Source organism: Aptenodytes patagonicus, chromosome 5 (genome assembly GCF_965638725.1).
Source record: "Aptenodytes patagonicus chromosome 5, bAptPat1.pri.cur, whole genome shotgun sequence".
NCBI classification, from domain to species: Eukaryota; Metazoa; Chordata; class Aves; order Sphenisciformes; family Spheniscidae; genus Aptenodytes; species Aptenodytes patagonicus.
In genome coordinates, this window is record NC_134953.1 from 51215682 (window position 1) to 51238357 (window position 22676).

General features: G+C 45.1%; 1 protein-coding gene across 1 annotated transcript; it reads left to right on the top strand.

Moving 5' to 3' along the window:
* The first annotated feature begins 2635 nt into the window (after positions 1-2635).
* TMCO1 (transmembrane and coiled-coil domains 1) lies at positions 2636-21650 on the top strand. The gene is made up of 7 exons (XM_076339730.1): positions 2636-2787; positions 4395-4472; positions 7874-7933; positions 11515-11561; positions 12167-12234; positions 15831-15975; positions 21295-21650. The coding sequence occupies exons 1-7, from the start codon at positions 2718-2720 to the stop codon at positions 21391-21393; spliced, it is 567 nt and encodes a 188-aa protein (XP_076195845.1). The 5' UTR covers positions 2636-2717; the 3' UTR covers positions 21394-21650.
* The last annotated feature ends 1026 nt before the right edge of the window (positions 21651-22676 follow it).

The following is a 22676-nucleotide window of genomic DNA, read 5'->3' on the forward strand; positions in this document are numbered from 1 at the left end:
CTCAGAGCTGAGCTGAGCGTCTCTGCAGGATGCCCATCATGGCACTTCACCTCCGGTTCCCCTTTTAAACCAGACACTTGACACGTGGCAGGAGCAGACACACTTGTAAAGGGAAGGATAAGTAAATGGCTCTTGATGGGCCCTCGAGGGGTACAAGCTAAGGATATTCAAGGCTTATTTATACAGAACACAAGGAGAACTTGCAAAGATCAGATTAATGTCTCTTTCAAAACCAGGCCAGGGCTGTAAACTGGAAGTGAATCAAATCCAAGTCCCAGTTAGTTTTAGATGGCATCTTTCCTCAAAACTTATCTGAGAATTTTACACACTCTACTTCCTAGTCGCCAGTCACTAACATACTGTGCAAAGCAACTTAATCTTTTGTTCAGTTTAAGTCCAGACATTTCAGTACATGAAATCTGTTTGGACATGTCTCTCTCTAATCTGGTTTCGAGGTTACCTCCATAAATATTACCTGTGCTGTAGCTAGAATGTTTGTAGATTGCACTGGCCCCTAACTCATGCGTCCAGAGCTATGTATTATGCAAATGTTTTCCTCATATCCCAGGCTTGTTAGATCAAATCAAACTGCACTCAACTCTTCATCTGTCCTTTACATGTTGATCAAAGCACAGAATGCTGTTTTAGAAAGGAAATGCCACTGAGGGTAATATACCTTCTGTTGTCTGAAAAAAACCTGCTGATAAGGATCCTGGTGTGATTCAAAATGACAGGATGAAATTACAAAGAGCCCGTGTCACTTCTACCTCCAGTTCAAAGCATGGACACTAGAGAGGAAAGACATTCACGTCATTGACCATCTCCTCCTGGCCTGGCTTCTGCTGCATAATTGCTCTGTGAAAGACCATGTTCAGTATTGGTAACTTGTGGGAATGGGGAAACTCCGACAGTAACTGATATCATGTGAATCATTTCCCATAGCAGTATAAAAGAAACTATTTCCAACTTGATTAATACTGACATATCTCACAGCCAGGAAAGCCAGGCAGCATTAAAGAGGGGGAGAGGGCAGAGGATGGCATACAACAGAGCCAAGTGCATGAGGTGGCACACAGTAGGGCACAGAATATTATCATGGGTCCTGCCACATCATCAGCTGTTAATATCTTCCTGCTGCTCACCCTAAACTGAAATATCCATCCTTAATTTCATCCCTGTCTCCCTGATGGCTCTTGCTCAGTTCTCTCCTCCCTCCCACTGGACTCTGGTTGCTCACATTCTCCCCCCCCCACCGCCCCGATCTTGCAGAAAGCTCCCTGTGGCCGGAGGCGGCGCAGGGACTTTCCTCAGGGCACAGAGGGTGATTAGTTGCAACTTTCAGTGATGCCTGACTCATTGTGTAGCCACCCGCACACATGTGGCTTTCGTGTTTCCTTGTACGCAAATGTCACCAGGCTCTGGAGGATTTGTTTGCTGTCCTATCTCACACCCTCACTTATTACTTGCACTGCCTTCTCTGAAGTATGGTTTTGTCACCGTCCTTCTGAACTGAGTGTTTAATTTATGGGCGATGGCAGGGCTTTTTACCTTATTTTTCATCCAGCTCTGCGCATGTAATCCCACAGTGCATTGCCCTTCACTGATGGCAAACTCCTCCGTTATGTAAGGACAGGCAGAAACCTGCTCTTCCCTGCCTGCCCTGTTTCCTTTTCTGTATTTCTGCTTTCTAGGTCTCCTTACCCCATTACAACCTGTGGATTTGGTCTAGTTCTGTTGCTCCAGGTGTAACCGCTAGAGCCTCAATAAAAGTCAATTAGTCTCTCTGCTAAATCCTTGCCATTATTTCACTGTCCTCGTTAGTGTTCTTCTTAGTCTCATCCCATATGCGAACATTTTACGCACGCACAGCAATCTAATATTTACTTCCCTGCTTCCAGCCCTTTGAATTACTGAATGCAGTACTCTGCTGCTGGCTGTATGAGAGAACAGGCCAGCAATGAATCCCGATCAAGGGCAGGCAACAGTATTTGTAAATACTTGATCCCTGAAAATGCCTCCCACCGCTATGCGCTAACAGGATATTCATGCCATTGACAAATTAACCCAGGGCACAATTTTAGACACCAGGAAGGCTGCTCCATACAACCCCTTGGTGACCACGGCAGGAATGCTCAACAAAAGCAAATGCCCTGTGCATCTTCCTCTGGAAATGGCCTCAAAGCGGCTCGGAGGGAGCCGTGTGGGGCACCACGGCCCAGCAAGACGGCAGGAGAGCTGTGCTGGCAGCAGGACCACCACCACGGGCCCTGCATGGGGCCTGGGCACCACCAGAACCAGGTGTGTGGGACTCAGGGGGTGCTAGGGCTGGAGGACGCCCCCCCCGGCCACAGGGATGGCGCCTGCTCCCGGCTCCGCTCCCCAAAGACAGCCGTGCCCGGGGACCCCCACCCCCACCCCGACCCCCACCCCCTCCGCCATGACAGGCGCGGCAAGCACGAGGCCCCGCTCCCCAAGGCCGGCGGGAGAGGCGGGGCCCCGCTGCCAGCATTGACAGCCGCCTCGCCCAATCAGAGCAGGGCCCGCTCGCGCTTTCCCCGCCCCTCGCTCTTCCCGCGGCTTCTCTCTCAGCGCCGCGTCGATTGGCCGGCGTCATCTCCCGGAAGCGCGGGCGCTCGCTTCCGGCTGTTGCTAGGCGACGTGACCTCCGGTAGCTTCCGTGTGGCGGGGTTTGCTTCCGAGAGCGCGGCGGCACCATCATGAGCACCATGTTCGCCGACACCCTCCTCATCGTCTTCATCTCCGTGTGCACCGCGCTGCTGGCCGAGGGTGAGTGCTGGGCCGCCGCGGGGCGGGTTGCGGCGTCGCTCCCTCAGCGAGCCGCGGGCCGGTGGGGCCTGTCCCGGCTGGGCGCTGGTGGAGCGGGGAGGCCTTGGGGGCCGTTACTGGCTCGGTGGTGCCGTCCGCGGGAGGCATGGGGCGGGTCCGGAGTGGCTCGGGGGTCGCCGGGAGGGGGCTGGCAGGAGGCTGCTGCTCCTCGCCTGTGCCGCGTCGCCCCCGAGCGCTGGGAGGGAGCGGGTTAAAGGGCGGGATTGGGGTCACTGGGGAGGGTGGGCGGAACGGAAGGGAGAGCGTGTGTCGGAGGGAAGGCAGGACAGTGAGGGTGTGAAACGAGGTTCAGTTACTCGGGACCACCTGAGGCCTGGTGTTTGGAGGCCGGCGTCGGCACCCCGGAGGATAGCAGTGAATAACTCTTAAGCAAAACTGACCTCTCATGCAAAGTGGTGGGAATTGGCCTTGTTGGGTCTAGAAGGAGGAAGGCTATAGGAGGATGGGCTAAAGGTTTTCAGTGTGCCTGAAAGAGGACACTGGTGGTTTTCTGTAGCTCTTGTGAGAAGGATGTGAAGACATTGCCTGAACTTGTAGTGATAGTGACTTAGATTGGTTGCTTGAAAAGGCTTTTTGAATGGTAGGGTGCTGAAATAGGTGCAGCTTTTTAAAGGCAGGTTGGATAGATACCTTTTGGGGTAGTCAAAAGTCAGAGGCTGCTCCCTTTTCCTGGTGCTGAGCTATATCCCAAAATCTCCTTTGTACCAGAGCTGCAAGACACTGTCTTTGGGCATTCAAGGGCAGGGAGAGTCCCAGGTGGAATATGATACTTGCTTTTTAGGAGCCCTACTGCACTGCATTTGGGATTAGATGGTGTACATACCTGTTGCCTCTCACATCACAAAGCTGTGTCGACCTCAGAAGCATCTACAGGGTTCCCTTCTCTGCAGCTGGTGATCCCTGGGTCTCAGTAGCACAGTCCTGTTGTCAAACTAAAGCCCAGAAAAGGGCCAAAAGCTTTGTGTAGGAGCTCAGATTAAACTGTTCACAAACCACTGGTTCTGCACTTGTGGCAGAACTAATTTTGATCACGTTTGAGTGCAAGTTAGGCTGGAGAATCTCTTGAGGTCTCTTCTAGCCTAATATCTCTCTTTGCCTTTTCAAAATGTGCTGCTACTAATGGGCAGGTCCTGGTAGGAATGGGAATTATTCCTCAGGCCTTAATTAGGTGCTGTAAAAATGCAGAACACAAAGTTGTTTATTGCCTTAATCAACTCCTGGTTTTAAGGTGAGCAACAGCTGGTAAATATGAGCATGAAGGAACTGAATGAGTCCCACAAAACAGTAGTGCTCAGTAAGATAGCCAGTAACTTCTAAAGACATTTATTTTATAGGCACCATTGCTACGTGGAACTTGAGAAGGAAAGTGATTTGATTTGAAGGAAAGTGATGATACAGCTTTCCGGTGATTTGTGTTACCTTTGCCATATTATAATGTGGTTTTGTAGACGTGACGTGTATTTTTTGCATATGTATTTGCTAACTTGTATCCCTATTATTGCAAGAGGTCTTTACTTATCTAGTTACTTGCTGAGTATTTGTTTCAGGTATAACTTGGGTGCTGGTATACCGAACAGACAAATACAAGAGATTAAAGGCTGAAGTGGAAAAACAGAGCAAGAAATGTAAGTACTCTTCAGACATTAGAGAATGTGTCTTGCTGCTCTTGTTATACCATGCTTTAGCAGATGTCAAATTGAATAGAGTCTGTGCTCTGAGAAATTCCCGCTGCCTCTTCTGCTAAGGGAGAGAACTTTCTTCAGTTCCTTAATTCTTGTCTTTTGCTGGAAGGAAGGTTAGTACAAAGACCTGTTGCATTGTCTGAATTGCCCCTCCTCTTAATGGAGAACAGGAGGGAGTAAGAGATCAGTACTGGAATCTTTTTTTCTGAGCATGAGTAGCCAGTGTCTGTATATGTAGATTCCTTTAGATGCCTGAAACAAGTTCAAAGATGGTTTCTGCTTTTCAAGGGCAGTGGAGAATTTGAGATCTGTAGTAAGAAAGAACTGGGGCTGAATAATGAATACCATGAGAGGAAGGCATTTTATGTAAAGATTAAGTGATGATTAATGGTGGGGGATGAGTAAAGACAAAGCCACGATAGAAAGATCTGAGCTGTCAGCTGATACAAAAATACTTATTTCCAGTTTACACTAGTATAATTTAGAATTGATTAAGAAAAAGTCACAGGTTGCTTCCATAGAAAGGAGATCTGAGAGGCCTGGGAGGGGTTGAACAAAGGACGAGGGAGGAAAAGGGAGCTGAGGGTGAGCAGTCAGAAGGTATGCATTGGATATTAAGAGGAATGGTAAACAGGAGGGTCTGAGCATGGAGTGTTTCAGTGGACCTGTCTGTATCAGAAGCCAAGGAACAGAGGAGAAATTCAGCTGACCTTTCAAATGCAGCTGACATTTCAAACTCAGCTGTATGTGCCCTACACAAGTTGGAGCAGTAAGAGTGAGCACACTACAACTGGGGCCAAACCTGAGCTGGTTTTACCTTAAAAATATTTCACCGTGATGTCAGCGCTCTTAGTGTGTGAGAGAACAACGTTATCAAAGCATGCTCTTTCCAGTCTAGCTTATTCCAGCCCTCCCCTGGGCAAAATAAACTGAAAAGTTGAAGTATAGTCATGCTTGTGTCACAGCTCCTAAATTAGGGGCTTTTGTCATCACAGCAGTATCAGATGGGGATTGCATCTCTGCCTGCCTCACTTCAATCCCATTTGGCTGACAAAAATGTGTACGGTAGAATTAGCCCCAGAAGAGCAAGTTAGAGAAGTAGTTGAAACCCAGCTGAAAACTTAGAGTTAATGTCCTAGTGTGTTTGTGCTGTGGAACCCCAAAAGCAGTTAGCAGGGCTTAATCTCTGGGGCTTAATGATTGCTGTAAGAGTCTAATGCTGTCTGTTTTTATATCTTTCCTAGTATCTAGGCTATAATCTGTGAAGGGAAAGATGTGAGGTTCATGCATCTCAATTAGTTTCTAACCTCCTTGTTTGATTTCCCCATCCCCAACAAAAAAAATAAAACTGCATAAGGAGTCACTAAAAATTCAGCTTTGCTTTTTTTTTCCCCTCTTGTGCTAAGGACAGCTGGCTGACCTCATGGCTTACAGACAACTTGCAAAGTAGACCACCTGAGCCACACCTTTCAACTGTTATCTGACACATCTGAAACAGGAAAAAACACATTTGAGATCTTTAAGCTCTCCCATGAGAGTCCTAGCAATCCTTAGGATTTGCAAAAACAAATGGGCCAAATAGTGTGCTTGAGCAGACATTGCTACTCAGTCCTTAGTTTCATCTCTTCCTGTCATCTTCTTTCTATTGAGAGACACAGCATTGTCTGAGACTGCTGCAGAGATTATAGTAAGTGTTCTGGGGTAAATATAGTGGTAAATTTGCAAGACTGAAGGCTATCTCTAGAACTGCTGCTGTGTTGTCATGTATGTTCCCAGACTGCCTGACAGTTATTTGTTCTGCTCGAGCCATAAGGGAAGTAGGGCTGTAGAGTTCCTTGGGGTTGGCATAAGGCTTAATAGTGCTGTCCAGAGTGAAGCTGGGGTCTGGAGGAGCCCTCTTGTTAGGGCTGGGAGCAATAGGTAGGCCTGAAAAGAGTCAAGGTGTTCTCCAGTTGGGTTTAGAGTTGGGGGCCATGGGGTTATGTGGACTAGGGTTGGGATGGACTGCTCGGGATCCCCCAGCTGGATTTGGCATAAGGAAGGTTATGGAGAAAGCATTCTGTGAGCACTGGGTGTGTTGTGTCATCCGGCACCTCTCTCCAGCATTCCCTCTGAGCAGGCTTCCCTGGTTTTTTCCCCTTGTGCTAGCCTGCCCAGCAGAGGTATGCTTGTTCTTCGGGAAAAACAATTGTGTCTTACTACATTACCATGGAAGAGATAAAGTTTAGGTATCTTGTCTGGGCTAGTGTGGTTTTCTTAGCAGTTGTGACTGACTTGCATATCACGGGCATTTCAGAAGCCAGCCCTACAAATCTTTGTGTGACTCTAAAGGCTGGCTCTCTTTTTCACCTGTGCTTTGAAATCAAGGCTAGATCTGTGCTCAGCTAGTACTTCCTGTGGGAGAAGAGTCCTAATGCTCAGGTCTCTAAGCTGGTTCTGTGAGCTAACAAGGAGCCAAGTGTCTTCGTTGGTAGAGTAGATATGGTACAGATACATGGAGTTTTGAGTAAATAAAGGGTTGCCATCTGTTGTTAGACCATAGCCATGCTTTATCGTACTTAGTTGTTGTAGTACTCTTGTTATAGGTCTTAAATTAAAATGTCTCTTACTTTCTGGAAAAGCTCTTCTTGCTGTCAGCAGAAGAGCATTTGCAGATGGGCAGCCCATTTACTGTGTTATAAGTTCACTATGCTGGCTTTGTTAGCCTTTTTTGCTGCAGTGGTAGTTGTTTGCAGATGCTTGGTGAGTGTCTGATTTGGGGTCTTAGGAGCCTAAGCCCAAAGTTACTACTTTAAAATATTGGAAATGCTTCAGTACTAATTAATTGAAGAATGGAGAGACCGTGGCCGACTGCTTGGACAGCATTTCCCCTGAGAATGCCTGCCTGTGAAGAAGAGATGTACGAGAACACAGGCTTTCCTGTATTCTGCTTCCCACTGCAGATAATCAGGAGCAGAGCTTGCCACAAAGCTCTTTTCATTACACTTGCTGAATCAAAAGTACTGTCTAGTGCTAATGACAAATCAGCAAGGGTCATTTGAGCCAAAATTGTCCCCAGACTGCTCAGTTAACAATGTAATGGGCTCTTGACAGTTTAAAATTAACCCTTTAAATATTCTGATATCTCATCCAGGGTTTTGAATTTTTTTTTTATTATTAAGTGTTCGGTGGAGTCAGCCTTGGTGGTTTATAACTTGTTGATTCTGAATATGTTCTTAGTCATACCTAGCTTCCTTTTGTGCCCCTGTTCGCTAAAGGAATAAAATGTTTTGTTTGGTGTGTGGAAAAGGGGTGGTGGTATCCCTATGCAGAAATGATGGAATATCTTTCTTTTCACTTGGCAGTGGAAAAGAAGAAGGAAACGATAACTGAATCAGCAGGCCGACAGCAGAAAAAGAAAATAGGTAAGACTGGGAGAGGAGTGCAGTACCCCAAGAATGAGGGAAGGTTGAGAAACTTACAGAAGTGATTATCCTTTCCTTCCTTTTAAAACTATTTATTTAAAGCGGTACTAGAGCTGATTCTTGGCTTGATCACTGGAATATGAACACTTTTGCCTTACTCTTCCAAGACAGGAGACATCTAGCCTCTTGATGGTTTTAGTCAAATGCAGAGAAGGGCAGCATCACTGAGAGGAGCAGCACTTTTTGCTGAACTGGTTGCCTTTCTCTCCGATTTGAGCCTTTATATCCATGACTTTATTAACTTCTGTTGTCAAAGCTCTTTGCTGCAGTGCACTGTCAGCTTGCAATAGCTGTATGACTGTATGATTGTGATTTTTGGATCTTCCATTTTTTTTTCCTCATTTCAACACTTCAGAGCTGAAGGTGTTTGCATGTTAACTCTAACTGTGCTTAGATTTATTTCAAGTTTGATTAAATTAGTTTCGCTCAATTTTAAGTAGTGTTTTATTTTTCCATTCTTTTTCATTGTCAGTAAGCTTAAGTCTTTCTGGGTGAAGGTAACTCTAAGTACTGAATTATGCAAGAACAATGTGGTAGATGTTTAATGGACATGAGCTTTAGAAAGTTCTGTTATCTGCAGGACTCTAAAGTAAAATGTGCAGCAAAGCCCAGTTAAATTATTACAAAAATTGTGGCAGAAACACTTCTGAGAGCTCCTGGGAGTTGGTTTCCTCATTCCTCTGTAACACCAGGTAGCTGGATTAGTCATTTGATCTGTACAAAGCTTGGGAATAATTATAAACATATCTTCAAACAGTTCTTCCTAGGTATAAAACGTGCTATCGTTAGACTCCTGAAGGGACAGGAGCCAAAATTCTTCCTCTTGTGCATTTTCAGTTCTTAAATCTTGAATAATCCCTGCATGGGATGAATACTGCTTGGTGGATAAGGCAACTTTTTAATGTTACATGCTGTTGTTACATGTGGTCACATGTGTGGCAATGACTTTTTTGCAGGGCACCATCCAAGCTATGTTCCTAGCAGAGAATATTTTACTTGTGCTTGGACTAAACTAATAAACAGTAGAATCTGAGGAATTCAGATGCTCCACCAGTTTTTTTTATACACTGAAATAATCTTGTTTTGCAAATGAAAAACAAAGCACAAAGGGACTAAGAACAGAACTTAGGAAATGACCACTGATTTTGTTTGCTGTGATGCTTGCTGGCCAAGCCTAAGATACTGAGACTGATTTTTTTTTTTGCAAGTGCTGCATATCTTCAGTGTCTCACTTGTTTTCAGGCAAAGCTGAATTCTTAGTGTTTCTGAAAAATCAGGCCCTAAATGTCAAGCTGGACATCCAGAAAATGACTCACAGCTGTTAACTGCTTTTGAAATCTCTGATCCCAGCAACTTACTGGATGTCAAATCATTTTGCAAGATGTAGCATTGTTGTAACAGCAAATTTACTTGTGCTGGAGTTCCTTTAAATTCTACTATTCTAGTTTAAAAAAAAAAAAAATGAGCCGAGGCTTTACAGATGGTACAGACCTGCCTCGGTTGCCATCTGTTTTGTGTGCAGAATAAGGCCGGAGGTGTGTTTATGATATTACTTGGTTACGTAAGGGATGAATCATGCATATGCACAAGGAGGTAGGGTGAAAGTTGCATGGGAAGGCTTAATTTGGTGTTCCTACTTATCAAACTTGTTATTTTTAAGAGTGAAGTGAACCAACTTCAGTCACATTGTGTCTAAATCACCTTTCACACTGCTGGAACAGGACACCTTTAACATCATGGTGCAGCCTTCTGTCGTTTCAGCTTAAGGAGTGCGTTTGTTAGCTTAAACTTTGCTACTGCTTTCTGCATCCATGTGCCCCTAGAAGAAAAGATAGTGACACTCCCAGGAGTCCACATGAGTGCTGGGTAGATAGCAAAAGAAAAACAAACAAAACAAAAAAAAACCCCAATGCTGGCAAATAAGATTATTGCTGTATCCCTGTATCCGCATGGTTTGTGTTCCAATGAGCAGAATAAGACGACTTTGGACTCCGGAGTGCTGCTTGTTGACCCAGTCCTCTTTCTCTGTGCCTTTACCCAGCTGTACAGCAAAGTACTAAAGGCTGCTTATGTATGACTTGAGCAGGAATAGACCATTTATGTAAGGTGGTAGGACAGCCAGAGCCTGTTTGTTTTGAATTTGTACAAATAGGTGAGAAACAGGTCAAGTATATTGGGGGATCAGGGCTGTATTCTTTATCCCTATGTAACCTTTAGCCTATCTAAATAGATGGTTAGTTATGTAGCGGAGGGAAAAAAACAAGTATTTGTGCCAAATGTGATTCTTAAAGAGCTGGCCTGTGGTTGCTGAAATGTCCCAGAACAAAACTCTCCACCTGGGTCAGGAAGCAGATGTCTGGAAAGCTCCTGCCAGAGTGGATGGTTTGTAGTTAGGAGCAACTGAAAATAGCAATGAGGATGCTAAGAAATTGGATAGGGGTGTTGCTATTGCTTTTCATAACGCTTACTGCGAGTCCCTGTATTTAGCAGCGGCTTGAAAGATAACTGTTGAGCTTCTGTGCCATGGGCCTCTTGTACTGAAACTTCAGCAGGGATCCACTGGACAAATCGCATGCTGGATAGCCCTTGACAGTCCTTCTGCATCCCCCCATCTCTTCACTCACACTGTTCTTTGGATATTTCTTCATCGTCCACATCCTTACTTCACCTAGGTGTTGCTTCCAAGCCCTGGCTGCCCCTCTGAATCCTCAGTCTGAGAGGAGCATAGTGGACAAGGGATGATGGGGACGTGGGATAAGAAAGGTGACAGGTGGTGGATAATGCTCAAGGCCAGAGCAGTCCTCCAATGAGGGGCATGGAAAATGCCCTCTCAGAAAACTGGGCATCTTTGAAGTTTGTGGTGGCTTAAGGACAGACTAAATTTCCAAAGTAGTGTGTTAAAGTATTCTCTGCAAGGCATAGTAATACATGCATTACTGAAATTCATGTAGAAAATATCTTTCCTCTTTGGAGAACCTTCTAGGTGTGACAAGGCTCCAAAATTCATTACTAAGACCAGCAGGATATTAGCCTTGCTGAGGTGCGGCTCCTGGCTCTGTGTACGGTTTCGGAGTCCCTTCTGACACCTCCGAAATGAAATCCTTTCTTATATAATGTATTTATAATGGTGGGCCTGGTGTGCAGCAAATTGAGACTGCTCTCTTTCGGAAGTGTGATATAGAGGCACTGTCTCTGTTTTCTGGCAACATTGTTCATGCTACTGTCTTAGTTCGTTGAGTTAGCAAATTTGACATTCTGTGCATTTCTTTCAAAAGGGCTGAATGTGTGATTCTAGCCTCCTCCTCTTTTGTGCCTGCTTTGCTGCATGTTGCTGTGGTAGAGAAGCAGTTGCCTATGTATAGCTTTTCACTTTCTACTGTCTGGCATAGAGAGCTGGAGTTGGTTTTGGAAGTGTTATTTGTTTGGAGAGCCAAGAAGGTTAAGTCTTCCTGGAAATGAAAACATTCTGGTTTCTAGGTTGGTATAACTGATTATAACTGTTGTTGTTTTTCTCTTTCCAGAGAGACAAGAAGAGAAACTGAAGAATAACAACAGAGACTTGTCAATGGTAAGAAAATTAAAGCCGGTTCCTGACTGCTGAAGATTTCAGTCAGCTTTCCAACAGAAAGACTTTGTTCAATTGGCAGACATAGCAGCTTTTCCTCCTGAAAGGTCCTTCTGGATTATCTCTAATAGCTACAGATTTTAGTATGAGTCACAGAGTTCTCCAGCAGTTACTGCCCCATCTCATGCCCAACCTTGGCTATTTTCATCTTTATAAGTCTCCACGATGTTTTCAAAGTAATTAATTTGTCTGACTTCCTCTTGTAAGTTCTGTCTTCATAATGATCTCCTGCTGATTGGTTGTATAGGCTTAAGGAAAAAACCCAACCTGTGGAAGGTAACAGGATAGTTTGTGAGCACTTCTTTTTTTCCTTGAAGCAGCTCTTCACATCAGTGGTCCACTCTGTGGCTGCCTTTGTACCCATCTGTTGACCAGACTTCTCTTTGGGAGTTCTCCAGTCACTTTTACAGTCCCTCTGGCCTTCTGGGTCATCTTTTTTCCTTCTAGATTCCAGTGAGGCTGTACAAAGCATGTTCTTGGGAGTGTGAGCCCATAATCCCTCAGTGTAGGCCTGTTGTTTTGATTGTCTCTGACCTTTCTGCTTGCAGGTTCGGATGAAATCCATGTTTGCCATTGGCTTCTGCTTTACTGCCTTGATGGGAATGTTTAACTCCATGTAAGTATCAACTTCCTGGATTTTTCTTAAACTTTCATGGTGAATATATTCTCCACCTTTCCTCTGTCACCTGAAGTGTTAGTGACATTGTCTATCCAAGAACCATAACTAATTGGTATAAAATGGATCAATGTTTCATACGAAGATGTGGTTGTTTGGTCATCACGCGCATGTTCTGCTCAAGAGGGAACACTGCATGCCGAATGCAATCAAATTGAACAAATTGCATTCAATCTAGACACAACTGTAACATCCTTTCTGCTTGGGAACATCTCGATAAGGGCAAGTTTGGTAGGTGTCAGGCAAGGAGCTACAGTCCAGCTTTTCTGGCTTTGCTATAATAGTGTGACCAAAGAATGCTCTTGCAAACAAAACTGGGTCAGCTCCCTTGCCCTTAGAAATGAGCTGTAATTGCAGAGTTCGTTGTTGCCCTACTTAAGGTGATCAGAGTCAAGATACTAACAGGTCCAGGCATGGGCTCTAATCTTCCTTTGCTTTAAAAATGACCTGGGATAGGTCTAGTTTTAAAAAAACAAAGACAAAAAAAGCCCAGACTGGTTTGCATGGTTATAGACAGCTTTGTTGCAGACATGCAAAACTGAAAGACTGTGCCTGACTTTTGAAACTTGATTCAGTCTTGAAATGTGAACTTCCCATTGGCTGTTAACTCTGAAGATAACATGAATATGGTTAGTATAACCTTCGGGAGGCTGCTTAATATCTGGGCAATATACTTGTCCTGCAAACAGGAATTTACGTTCTTGGGCACCAAAACCTTCGTCCTCTGTGCTGGCAGTCCCCAGGATACAGTCAATTGTTATTTTACAGCAGATCTGTGGGTGGATAAATTACAAATGGGGTGACATAATAACAGAAGTGCCACTGTGTGGACTCTCTATTTATTCAGCTTAGACTTCAGCATCTAGCATTCTCTGGAATGCTGCGAAACTAGGCAGAGGAACACAGCACTAAAAGACTTTAAAATTTGGGTACAGTCTTGCGTCATTAATGTCTCATTTCACTGCAGCCCTGAACAGGGATGGAGGGGCATTGTGAGTCATGTGCCCAGCAACATAGTGTCTGTGGGGGATTTATAGCACTGCACCTGAGGCCTTCCAAGTGCTTGCCTAGCTATTTGGGTGCAATGCAAACACCACCACCACCACCACCTCTGCCCCTGAGACAAACTGAAAAACAAACTAAAAAACCCCACCCTATTCTGCCCACTTTCCTAGAGTCGGAAGAGGCAGTTCAGAGTATGCTAGGACTGACAAGTGTTAAAAGACTAAATTCATTAAGAGCTTTAGGAATGAATTGATTTTGGTTAAGTCCTGTGTGGCTCCTCCTTCCAGAGATATTAGCCTAAAAAATCAGTTTATTGGTTTCTTCTCCTTTAAGACCACCAAGTTTACTTGTCTTGTTCCTCTTTTGAGGATTCCTGCCCAGAGAGACCATGCTACAAGCCACAGAGTTGACATGAAGCCTTTGGGCATATCTTTCCTTTAACTGTCTCTTTCTTTAGAGGGAACCTGAACATGAACAGCAGGAGTATCGAGAGAGCTCACTGATTGTTTGAATTGAAATAGCTTTCTTGCTAATAGCTGAGGCTATTGAATTAAAATCTAAAGATTTGGCTGTCTTGCCTTTGGGGCTAGATAGTTAAATTTTTGCTCCTGGTCTCAGTACAAGGTAGCTAGTGCATTCGTATCTGAATGGCAGCTTTGGTGGGTTGTACTTGCACTGTTTGAAGCTGATAGAATGGTTTGATGGAGCTGATTCTCACGTATGTACTGTCATTCTCTTGACATAGCATAAAGAGCAGCTGCTTGTCTCAGGAGAGTACTTCAGTTATGAATTCAGGAGGCTCTTGGGCTCCCTCTGGGAAGCTGCTACTGCCAGGTCATCCATGGAGGTGCTGTGGGTGTGGTATGAAAAGGAGGAAGAGGGTGGCTGACACCTGCAATGGCTGTAGCCTCATTTGCTTGCCTTTCCTGTTCTTGAATGAGTTCATTGCTCTGGGGGACAAAAGGAGCAGGAATTGCATTGAAGTAGCATGATGTGCTGCCCTTTGGACAAGTACTATACAGACGCTGCTACTCTGTGGCTGGGCACCTCACCTTTGCCAAGTGCCAGCTTAGCCAAAATGGAAATTACTGTGATGACTGGCTTTCTTTTCTTAGAGTGTCAGTAGTAATGGGGCAGCAGGGTGGACCGTGCTGGAAGGATATGTAAGTGTCAAGAAGGCTGGTTTAAACCCAAAGAGCAGAATGCTGTGCTGAAGATGAGCAGCTGAATGACTGTTGTGGCTTAAAAGGTACGCTAGGGCAGTGAGATCTGTAGCGGTGGTGGCGTCCAAGCAGATAGGATTTCTCCTGGGAGAAGAATTGGCTTGTATGTGTCTTGATTTTCTGTTGTCAGAAACTTTTTAATGCAATCAATTCTCTGTCTTACTCTAGGAGCTGTGCATTTCAGTACCCCTTCATGATAACTGTGAAAACCTGCTGGAATTAAAAGCAGGTACCTTGGGGTGCTACTGCTGAAGTACTTGTCACTCTCACAGCAGGAATAATGCAGAATTTTAAGCCACTGGGGGATGTTACTGGGAGATAAACATCCGTTCCTAGCTCTTTTGCCAAACTGCCTGTGAGATGTAAACAAAGTTGGTGTGTGTTTGAGCTGTAGCTGTGTGAATGCATCTCCACAGGAAAGAACGCTCATTTAGGATCTCTTGAAACAAGAAACACCTGTTAGAAAATCAGCACATGCAGAGAAAATAACATCCAAATATGCACATGCTGATGAGGCATCATACACACTTACTTCAAAAGATGGGGTCGACTGTCTGGGTTGGGAGAAATCTTTGCGAACTGGCCAGAATTCACACTCTGCCTGATGCCCTGGAATGTGGACCTGGAGGAGTTCCAGGAGCAGGACAGGCCACTTGGAATGTGCAGTATCATCCTGCCTCTGCACTGCCTTTGTCTTCAGAGCTAATGCAGAGAAGACTGGTATTAAAAAGCATTCTGTTGATGGCTCTCTTATGCATCCTTCTTGTGCTGAGAAGTATAGCTGCTGTAGGAAAGAAAAAGGTGCCTTTGGTTTATTCTCTGCTTAAAAAATGCTCTTTTGCTTAAAGAGTCCATCTTCTTGCAGTAACTGCAATACAGCAGGGTGATAGTCACCCATCTTTTATTCAAGTGCTGGCTGTGTTCTGGGAAGTTATCTGCTAAATTTGACTTTTAAATAAAATGCACCAGTAAACTGCAAAACACCAACCAAGACTTTATGAACCAACAGCTTGTCCAGCTGATCACTTAAATCACTATGAAACACTTTGGCTCTGACTATGGCAAAACTGTTATTGAGGGAAGCCTATTTACCCTCTGGATGATTGGGTGTGGAGGGCTTTGTGAGAGGTGTATTTAGCCTTGGTGGTGTAGTCTATATGGAGGTGGGCTGGAGAAGGCAGCATGGCTTTTTAGCCTTCCATGTGGCCTTATCTGCTCTGGTGGCCTGCTGAAGATGCTCACTTGTTCTTTTTGTAGCCAAAGACTCTTTTACTGTCCCCAGTTGTGACCCAGTGCACTCTCTTCCAGATTTGATGGCCGAGTGGTGGCAAAGCTTCCATTTATCCCCCTCTCGTACATCCAAGGTCTCTCCCACCGCAACCTTCTGGGTGAGGATTACACTGACTGCTCCTTCATCTTCCTCTACATTCTCTGCACAATGTCAATCAGACAGGTGAGTACATTGCTGTGTCTCTTGTGTACCTGGAGCAGGGAAAGCACATCTCAGTCCATAAAGAGGAGTCTATTACTGCTGTCCAGTTTTGCATGTATAATCTTTGATCTGTTTGTGGTTTCTGTGTTTGCCTTCATTCCTGTGCTTCATATTCAAAGCAATTCTAGGTTGGAATCATAAAAACAGCCGCTATCCTGGACCAGTGGGGAAGACTTCACTGGAGACTTCTACCAGGATGCTAGGACAGAGTTGGCAGAAATGGGTTCCTTCCTTGTGTGTATGTCTGATAACTTTGTGGATTGCCAGACCAAGAGATTGGCTTCTGATGGAGACAATCTAAGTACTGCTGCTTAGTAATTATGACTTTTACAGTAATATGAGAAAAGAGAAGCGTAGTGTCTTCAGGGGAAACTTTCTTGGTGGCTTGAGGTTCTATGAAGGTTCAATCAGTCCATAAATTTGCTAGAAAAGTGAGGAAAGAGTTAAGCCTGTTCTTTTGGGTTTGTCCTTCCTGTTTTTGCTGACTGCCTGATTTTTTTCAGAGTTTTAAGAACTTTACCTTTGGTGTCAAGTCTCTCCCAGTGTTAGGGACATGACACAGAAAGGGAGTCTGGTATGATAAGTCAAGAGCAGGCTCCACATAGCTCCCCAGCAAAGCTGGTTAGTCCCATCTTTTGAAAAGAGAAGCATCAGTGAGGGTAAGGGAAGTGCCTGTTCAGGAAGGTTCACTAGCAGCTTAAGTGGCGGAATGGCTGGTGAGGACAAGTGGGCCTTTTCAGTGCAACCAGAAGTCTACTTTGCCAAATTTCTCCAGAGAGTGCTGGGGATAAAGTAATAGACTCTGGGGGTTGGATGAATGCTGGTGCAACTAGCTGCAAATTATCTGCTCTTCTGTATTTATACTTCCTTTTTCTTTGATTCACTGCCTAAATTCTTGCTGCTTTTCTCCTTGACCGACTTGTTGCTTTTCCTCAGGGGGTGCCAAGGGACTTAAAGATTTAAAGCAGATCAGCAAAGGGAAGTGGTGTGTTATGCCAGCTGCTGTCAGAAGTTTGGATGAGCTTGATGGAGCAGCTTAATAATAGAGTTCCTTTAGTCAAAGTGCATGCTAGCAAATCGAATTCTCCATAGCCCTCCGTATTGGGTGCTTGTGTTGAAATGGATCTGTCTCTGGACCTATGCGAAAGCAGATAATGAATTATAGAATAATTTATGTTGAAAGGGTCACCTGGAGGTTATCTGGCCCACACCTCACTCCAAGCAGGGCCAGCTTCAGAGTACCAAAGGCCAGGGGCTTCCTCATTCTGTTTGCTGCAAGATAAACCTTGTTTCACTTCCCAGTAACTGGAGCAGTGTTTGCTCCTTTGAAAGAAATTAGACCTTTTTAGTTCTTAAGATCATCTTCCTGAATTCCTGGGATGCTGTGGTCTGATGCTGTTCCTTCAGGCAATCTTGTCTGGTGCTGCTCTGAGTTACGCACCTGTTACATGAAAAGTCCCTTCTTTCCAGTACTGCAGATTATTATATGAAACTAAATAGCACTGTCAGTAAGATTTTTCTGCACCAATTGGGTTGATTGGGGAACTCCCTTGCTGAAAAATCCCCCTTGAATTTTTTTGTCCAAAAATATAATTCCTGTGGTTAGTTCTAAGTCCTGGGCATTTCCTGATGTTTCCTATTGTGAAATCAGTAGACGGTTTGAACTGAGTGGTGGTCCGGTTTTGGGCAGAAATGCTGAGCTGTTTGCAGTGGTTGGGCTTTCAAGAGAAATTCTGGAAAAATTTGCCCTTGTGCTTGAGAGATCATGAGGATGGCTCTGTGAAGGATGGAAGTTACTTTATTGCTTTGGAGAAGGGTGCTTTTGCTCTGAAGTGTTAGATTGCAGTCTTCATAGTGCTGCCTTATCTATGTGATCGTGGTGAACTATACCTGCAGTTCTCCAGCTGTCAGGCAGCTCAGTTTCTTCCTCCTTGCTACACAGGGGGGAAGGGCAGAGACCAGCCACATTAGTTTGTGCAAAAGCTAGGAACTGAAGCTGTGATTGCTGGCATCCTGCTCTTGGCTTTATTACTATCTGAAAGAACTGATAACAGCATTGGGAAGAGGACTTTGAAGGGCTGTGAGAGGCGGGGGAAGGGGAAGAAAGTAATTAAGGGCTTAAAATGGTGCCAAAGACTTGCTTTAAGTGCTTTGGATGACCTTGGAAGGGAAAGCTTTGTGACCCTTTGTGTTTCACTGTGTGCAAAAGGGGAAATCTCACCAGGTTAGCTTCAAAACAGCTGTTAGCCCAAGGGAGGAGAACTGATGTGGGAGTTAGTGTCTGGATTGATGCTGCTGACACAGGAGGAGAAGGAGAGGAGGTGTACCAAAAATCAGGGAACAGGTTGTGAACAAACTAAGGAGACCATACATCCCTCAGCCTTCCCTTAAATCCTGGAACTGCCGGTGAAGGGATCAAGGGCAAGGAAGAGAGATGTTCCTATAGAGCTCAGAAGTAGAGGAACTCTTGTGTGTGCGGAAAAAAAAGTGAGCTGGAGGGAAATGCAGGGGAGTATGTGAGAGTGCGGAGACTAACTGGACGGTGATTAAACTGACATTAGTGGGATGGGCAGTAGCAGCATCAGGCAGTCTCTTCATGTAGTCCTCAGGCATGTGAAGGTGATAAACTCTTCAAACATGGACTGGGAAGCTTGCTGTCTGTGACCTGGCCACTGTCTCCCAAAATAGTCAACTCACAGTGAGTAACTTCCTTTGCGCTGTTCCCAGCTCTCTCTGGCACGTAAATCCTGTCTCCTAGTTCCTCCTGCCTTCCTGTTTGGAGAGAGGAGGGTTGCTGGGAGAGGCCTTCCTAGGGTCCTTGAGCTGTTGGGTTTCAGCTGGGAAAGTCTGCTGCTGGGCTGGGCGGGAGGCATAATGTCAGGGTTACATCCTCTGTCCCTGCTCCTGTTTGAGCTCCCAGCCTTCACCTGTGCTGTTTGTGAAGAGGAATGTGCTGCTGTTCCTTAGGCATTTGCTGGTCTTCATTTCCTTTTCACACATGCCTGAACTGTAGATTAGGCTGCTTCTCTCTGAAATGCGTTCCCAGTGGGAAAGGGAGCCAGCAATTATCCCTACTGCCAGGAGTGCAGTACACTGGCTTGATCTTGGGGCAGGGAGCTGCTTGCTGCCTTGTCTTTGAGGCCCCTTCTGGGTTTGAAGACAAAAACAGAAGCAGCTCCTGTCCTTCCTGCAGTCATTTGAGGAGAGTTCAGAAGAACTCAGATGAGGAATTTGGATCCTTAAGTCTTACAGTCTTCCCTCCCTGCTCCTGAAGGTGATGGTCTTGTTTGTGTTGGAAGTAGACTCTGCAGGCTTCCTTGTGCAACATGGTGCACAGCAGACAGGACAGGTCTGTCTGGACCTTGCCCCAGCCCTGGTGTTTCCAGCTGTGTAGACTTCAGGATTGCTGTCCAGCAAAACTTGCTTTGCAGCTCGTGCGGGAGGCTAGCTGCCTTCCACAGCAAGGAGAGACTACTATGGAAGGATAATGCTGGACAGTGACTGTAGTCTTGAATCCACATACAGACAAGCTGTCATCTCTCTTCCTCTTGGAACTGTTCAAGCAGATGGAGTAAACTTTAGCACCACAGTTCTCTTCTCTCTTGATACTGAAAGGAACAGGGAGGAGGCAGTGCACACTTGTTTGCTTCCATGGATGCTCTGCTAGGATCTCTACTCTGCTCCGCGGGTGAGCCAGTACAAAGCCGGTAGGATCCCGGTCCTGCCTGCTGCTGACTCTGCAGCACCCTCTGGTGGTGCTGAAGCTGTCCATTAGCTTCTTTTGTTTTCCCTCTTCTGTACACCTCTTGATAAGGAAGCTCTGAGAAGAGGAACCACATGGAGGAGTTTCCCACAGTGAAATGCTCTCATATATATTCAGTTGCTGAATATCAGCCAGTGGCTGATTTATGTAGGCCACGGGCTAAAACTGATGTAATTCCTTTTTCAAGTGTTTCTCTCCTTTACTTTCATGCTTGTGTGTGGGCTGAAACCTCCCTTTCCATAATCTCCACCTGGAATGGTTCCCAATTTTTTTTTTTAACTTAGCTACTCTGGAATTATGAAGCTCTGTCTGCCTTTTGTTTTAGTTTGTTCTCCTTCCATGATCAAAAAGTTCAAGAACTCTATGACCTTGCTATCTGACCTGTCCTGACAGTTGTTTTGGAGAGGACACTCAGGTTTGAAAAGAATCCTCCCTCCTCCTTTTGTTGTCTCAATAGCCAGAGAACTCAGCTGGTAACATGAGGGGGACACAGTTGTTTTCTTCTTTCCCTCGCATCAGATGTCCCTGTTTTGCCAGCACTGCATGGCAGCATCTTGAGCTGTAGTTATTTACAGTGAAGGATGAAACTGAAAGAACTGGTAGCTCTTTGTAGTGGCACTGTTGCAAAATTTAAAAGTAACTTCACAAAAATCAACACACACATCAAACTTTTAAATATTCTGCTGTGAGATTTTTAGCTAATGCCTGGCTCTGCTACTTAATTCTTCCCTTGTTTGTTGTTTTCTACTGAAACACCCTGCTCAGATGCAGATGAGGTCATCTCAGTAAACAGTTTTTGGGTTTTGCTACATATGTCCTGTTATACTGCATGTCTCCACCAAACCATTGTTCTGTCTGCATCACTAGCATTCATGTTAATTCTGTGTCTAAGCTCCTGACTTGAACTTGGCACACGCTCTGGTTGCCATGTTGCTGACCCAAATTCCGTCTGTATTAGGAGAGAGCTTTCCTTGTCAGCTTGCAGACCCTCAGGCTCTGATGGCTGCCATCAACAGGGGTTTCTGGAACTTACGAAAAGGGAGGGTTGCTTGGCTTCTGCCTGTAAGCAGATGGTAGGAACCTGCTCCTGTGTGTGCACTGCAGTTAAATTGCGAAGATAACTATTGTAGGTTGATTTTTTTTAAACCAACCTGTGTCCAAAGACATTAACGAGGTACCTGCCAGCTGCCTGTGTGGTGTGTAGCTGGAGGTGGAAAAGAATCCTCAACCCAAATGTGGATTTAATGATCAGAAGGCTTTTGTTGGGGTGGAAGAGAGTGACCCAGCTCTAATTGTAGCCATTGTGGATGGTTGTCTGGCTCTGCTAAGCATTTTTGAATATATAGGGATAGAGGTCCAATATATAGTAGCCAGATTGGTAAGGCTTATGTGGGTGAGAACCTGAATCTGTTGAAACTAGTGGGAAGGCTGTACTTGTAAGCAGAGTTGGGATTTCTTCCTCTGTCTCCCTCGTCACAGTCTGACACTATCCTGCTCTTCTGTTCTTGTTTTTGCAGAACATCCAGAAGATGCTCGGTCTTGCTCCTTCCCGGGCTGCCACCAAGCAAGCAGGGGGCTTCCTTGGCCCGCCACCTCAGGCAGGGAAGTTCTCCTAAAGCACAGTTACAGCCTTCATGGAAGGTCTGACCAGTGCACGAGACTGCCTTTGGGAGGTAACAAGATGAGATTCTGCACCAGGCTTCACATGTCCAAAAACAGCCTATGCAGTATTGGCCACAGTCTTGGAAACATCTTCCATTTGGAGTATTCTACCAGCAGTTGTTTGCTCATCAAACCAAGAAGGTTCTCAGAAGATAACTTGACCTTTTGTTTCTGGTGTTTCTGAGAAATAAATGGCATGGGCATGTTTGTTTAGATGTCTCTTAATTGTGCTGTAGGACAAGTAGAAATACATTGATGTAGTGCAGCTGATCTAGTTTATGGCATGGAAATCAACTCAGATAGCAAGAGCGAGATCTGCAAAGTAGACAATTTGGAAAATTCAGAACGATCATCCTCTGAAGTGACTCTCTTGTCTTAGCTATACTGGCTATAGTCCTGTGTAGCAGGGAGCTGGGCAAGTAGGTGTGCTTAGTTCTCCCTTTGCAAAATGCCCAGTGTGGAGGGTGAGGTTTTTCGTTGGCTCAGGTGACTGCAGGCACCAGAACCTGCCCCTGTGCCAGGCTGCTCCTGGAGCTTGCAAGTGTTTCTGGATGTACTGTCAGCCTGTGTCTTCCTGGCAGAGTACAGCCGCACAGAGATTTTTGTGGCATTATACAGCTTCTGTAAAAGTTGCTTGCTTAGGCAGAATCTGCTCAACTACAGAAACAAACCTGGCCTTCAAACTTGAGTGAACTGTTAAATTATGTCAGTACCATCCGCTGCTACTGAACCCTTTATTGCCTGAGTGGTTACGACAGCAGCATTTTTGTACATGCTCCTTAGTTCACTGCTAAACAGACTGATGATGGGTATGCATCTTAAAAGGCTTCCTTCTTAGGTCAGGAAGCTCTCTACACTGTCTTCTGCTTCGCCAAATAACTATCTGGATCCGTCTTGTTGGCTGGAACCTGCTCACCTTGTTTAAAAGGGGTGAATAAATCTTGCTGCCACACTCAAATTAGGCTGACAGTTTTCCTGAAGCAGGCAGTACCCATGGGGGCTATTGATTTCTTTCTTCTGTGACTAGAGGTTTATCATTTGGTACTTCTTACTGGGAGTTTTTGACTAGATGCATGGCAAGGGGATAAATCTGAAACACCTTATGGCAGTGTGGAGCATGTGCAATACCATATTAAATACTAATTACTGGATTAATTCTCACTTTTATAGGATTATTTAAAGATAAATCATGAGTGTGGAACCTCTATTCAATGCTCTACCTCTCAAAAATGGTATT

What these genes read in the sequence shown, in the direction of transcription:
- TMCO1 (XM_076339730.1), top strand. Translation starts at nt 2,718, where the DNA reads ATGAGCACCATGTTCGCCGACACCCTCCTCATCGTCTTCATCTCCGTG. An exon ending in ACAACAGAGACTTGTCAATG is followed by an intron (nt 11,562 to 12,166) that starts GTAAGAAAATTA and finishes TTCTGCTTGCAG; the next exon opens with GTTCGGATGAAATCCATGTT. An exon ending in ATGGGAATGTTTAACTCCAT is followed by an intron (nt 12,235 to 15,830) that starts GTAAGTATCAAC and finishes ACTCTCTTCCAG; the next exon opens with ATTTGATGGCCGAGTGGTGG.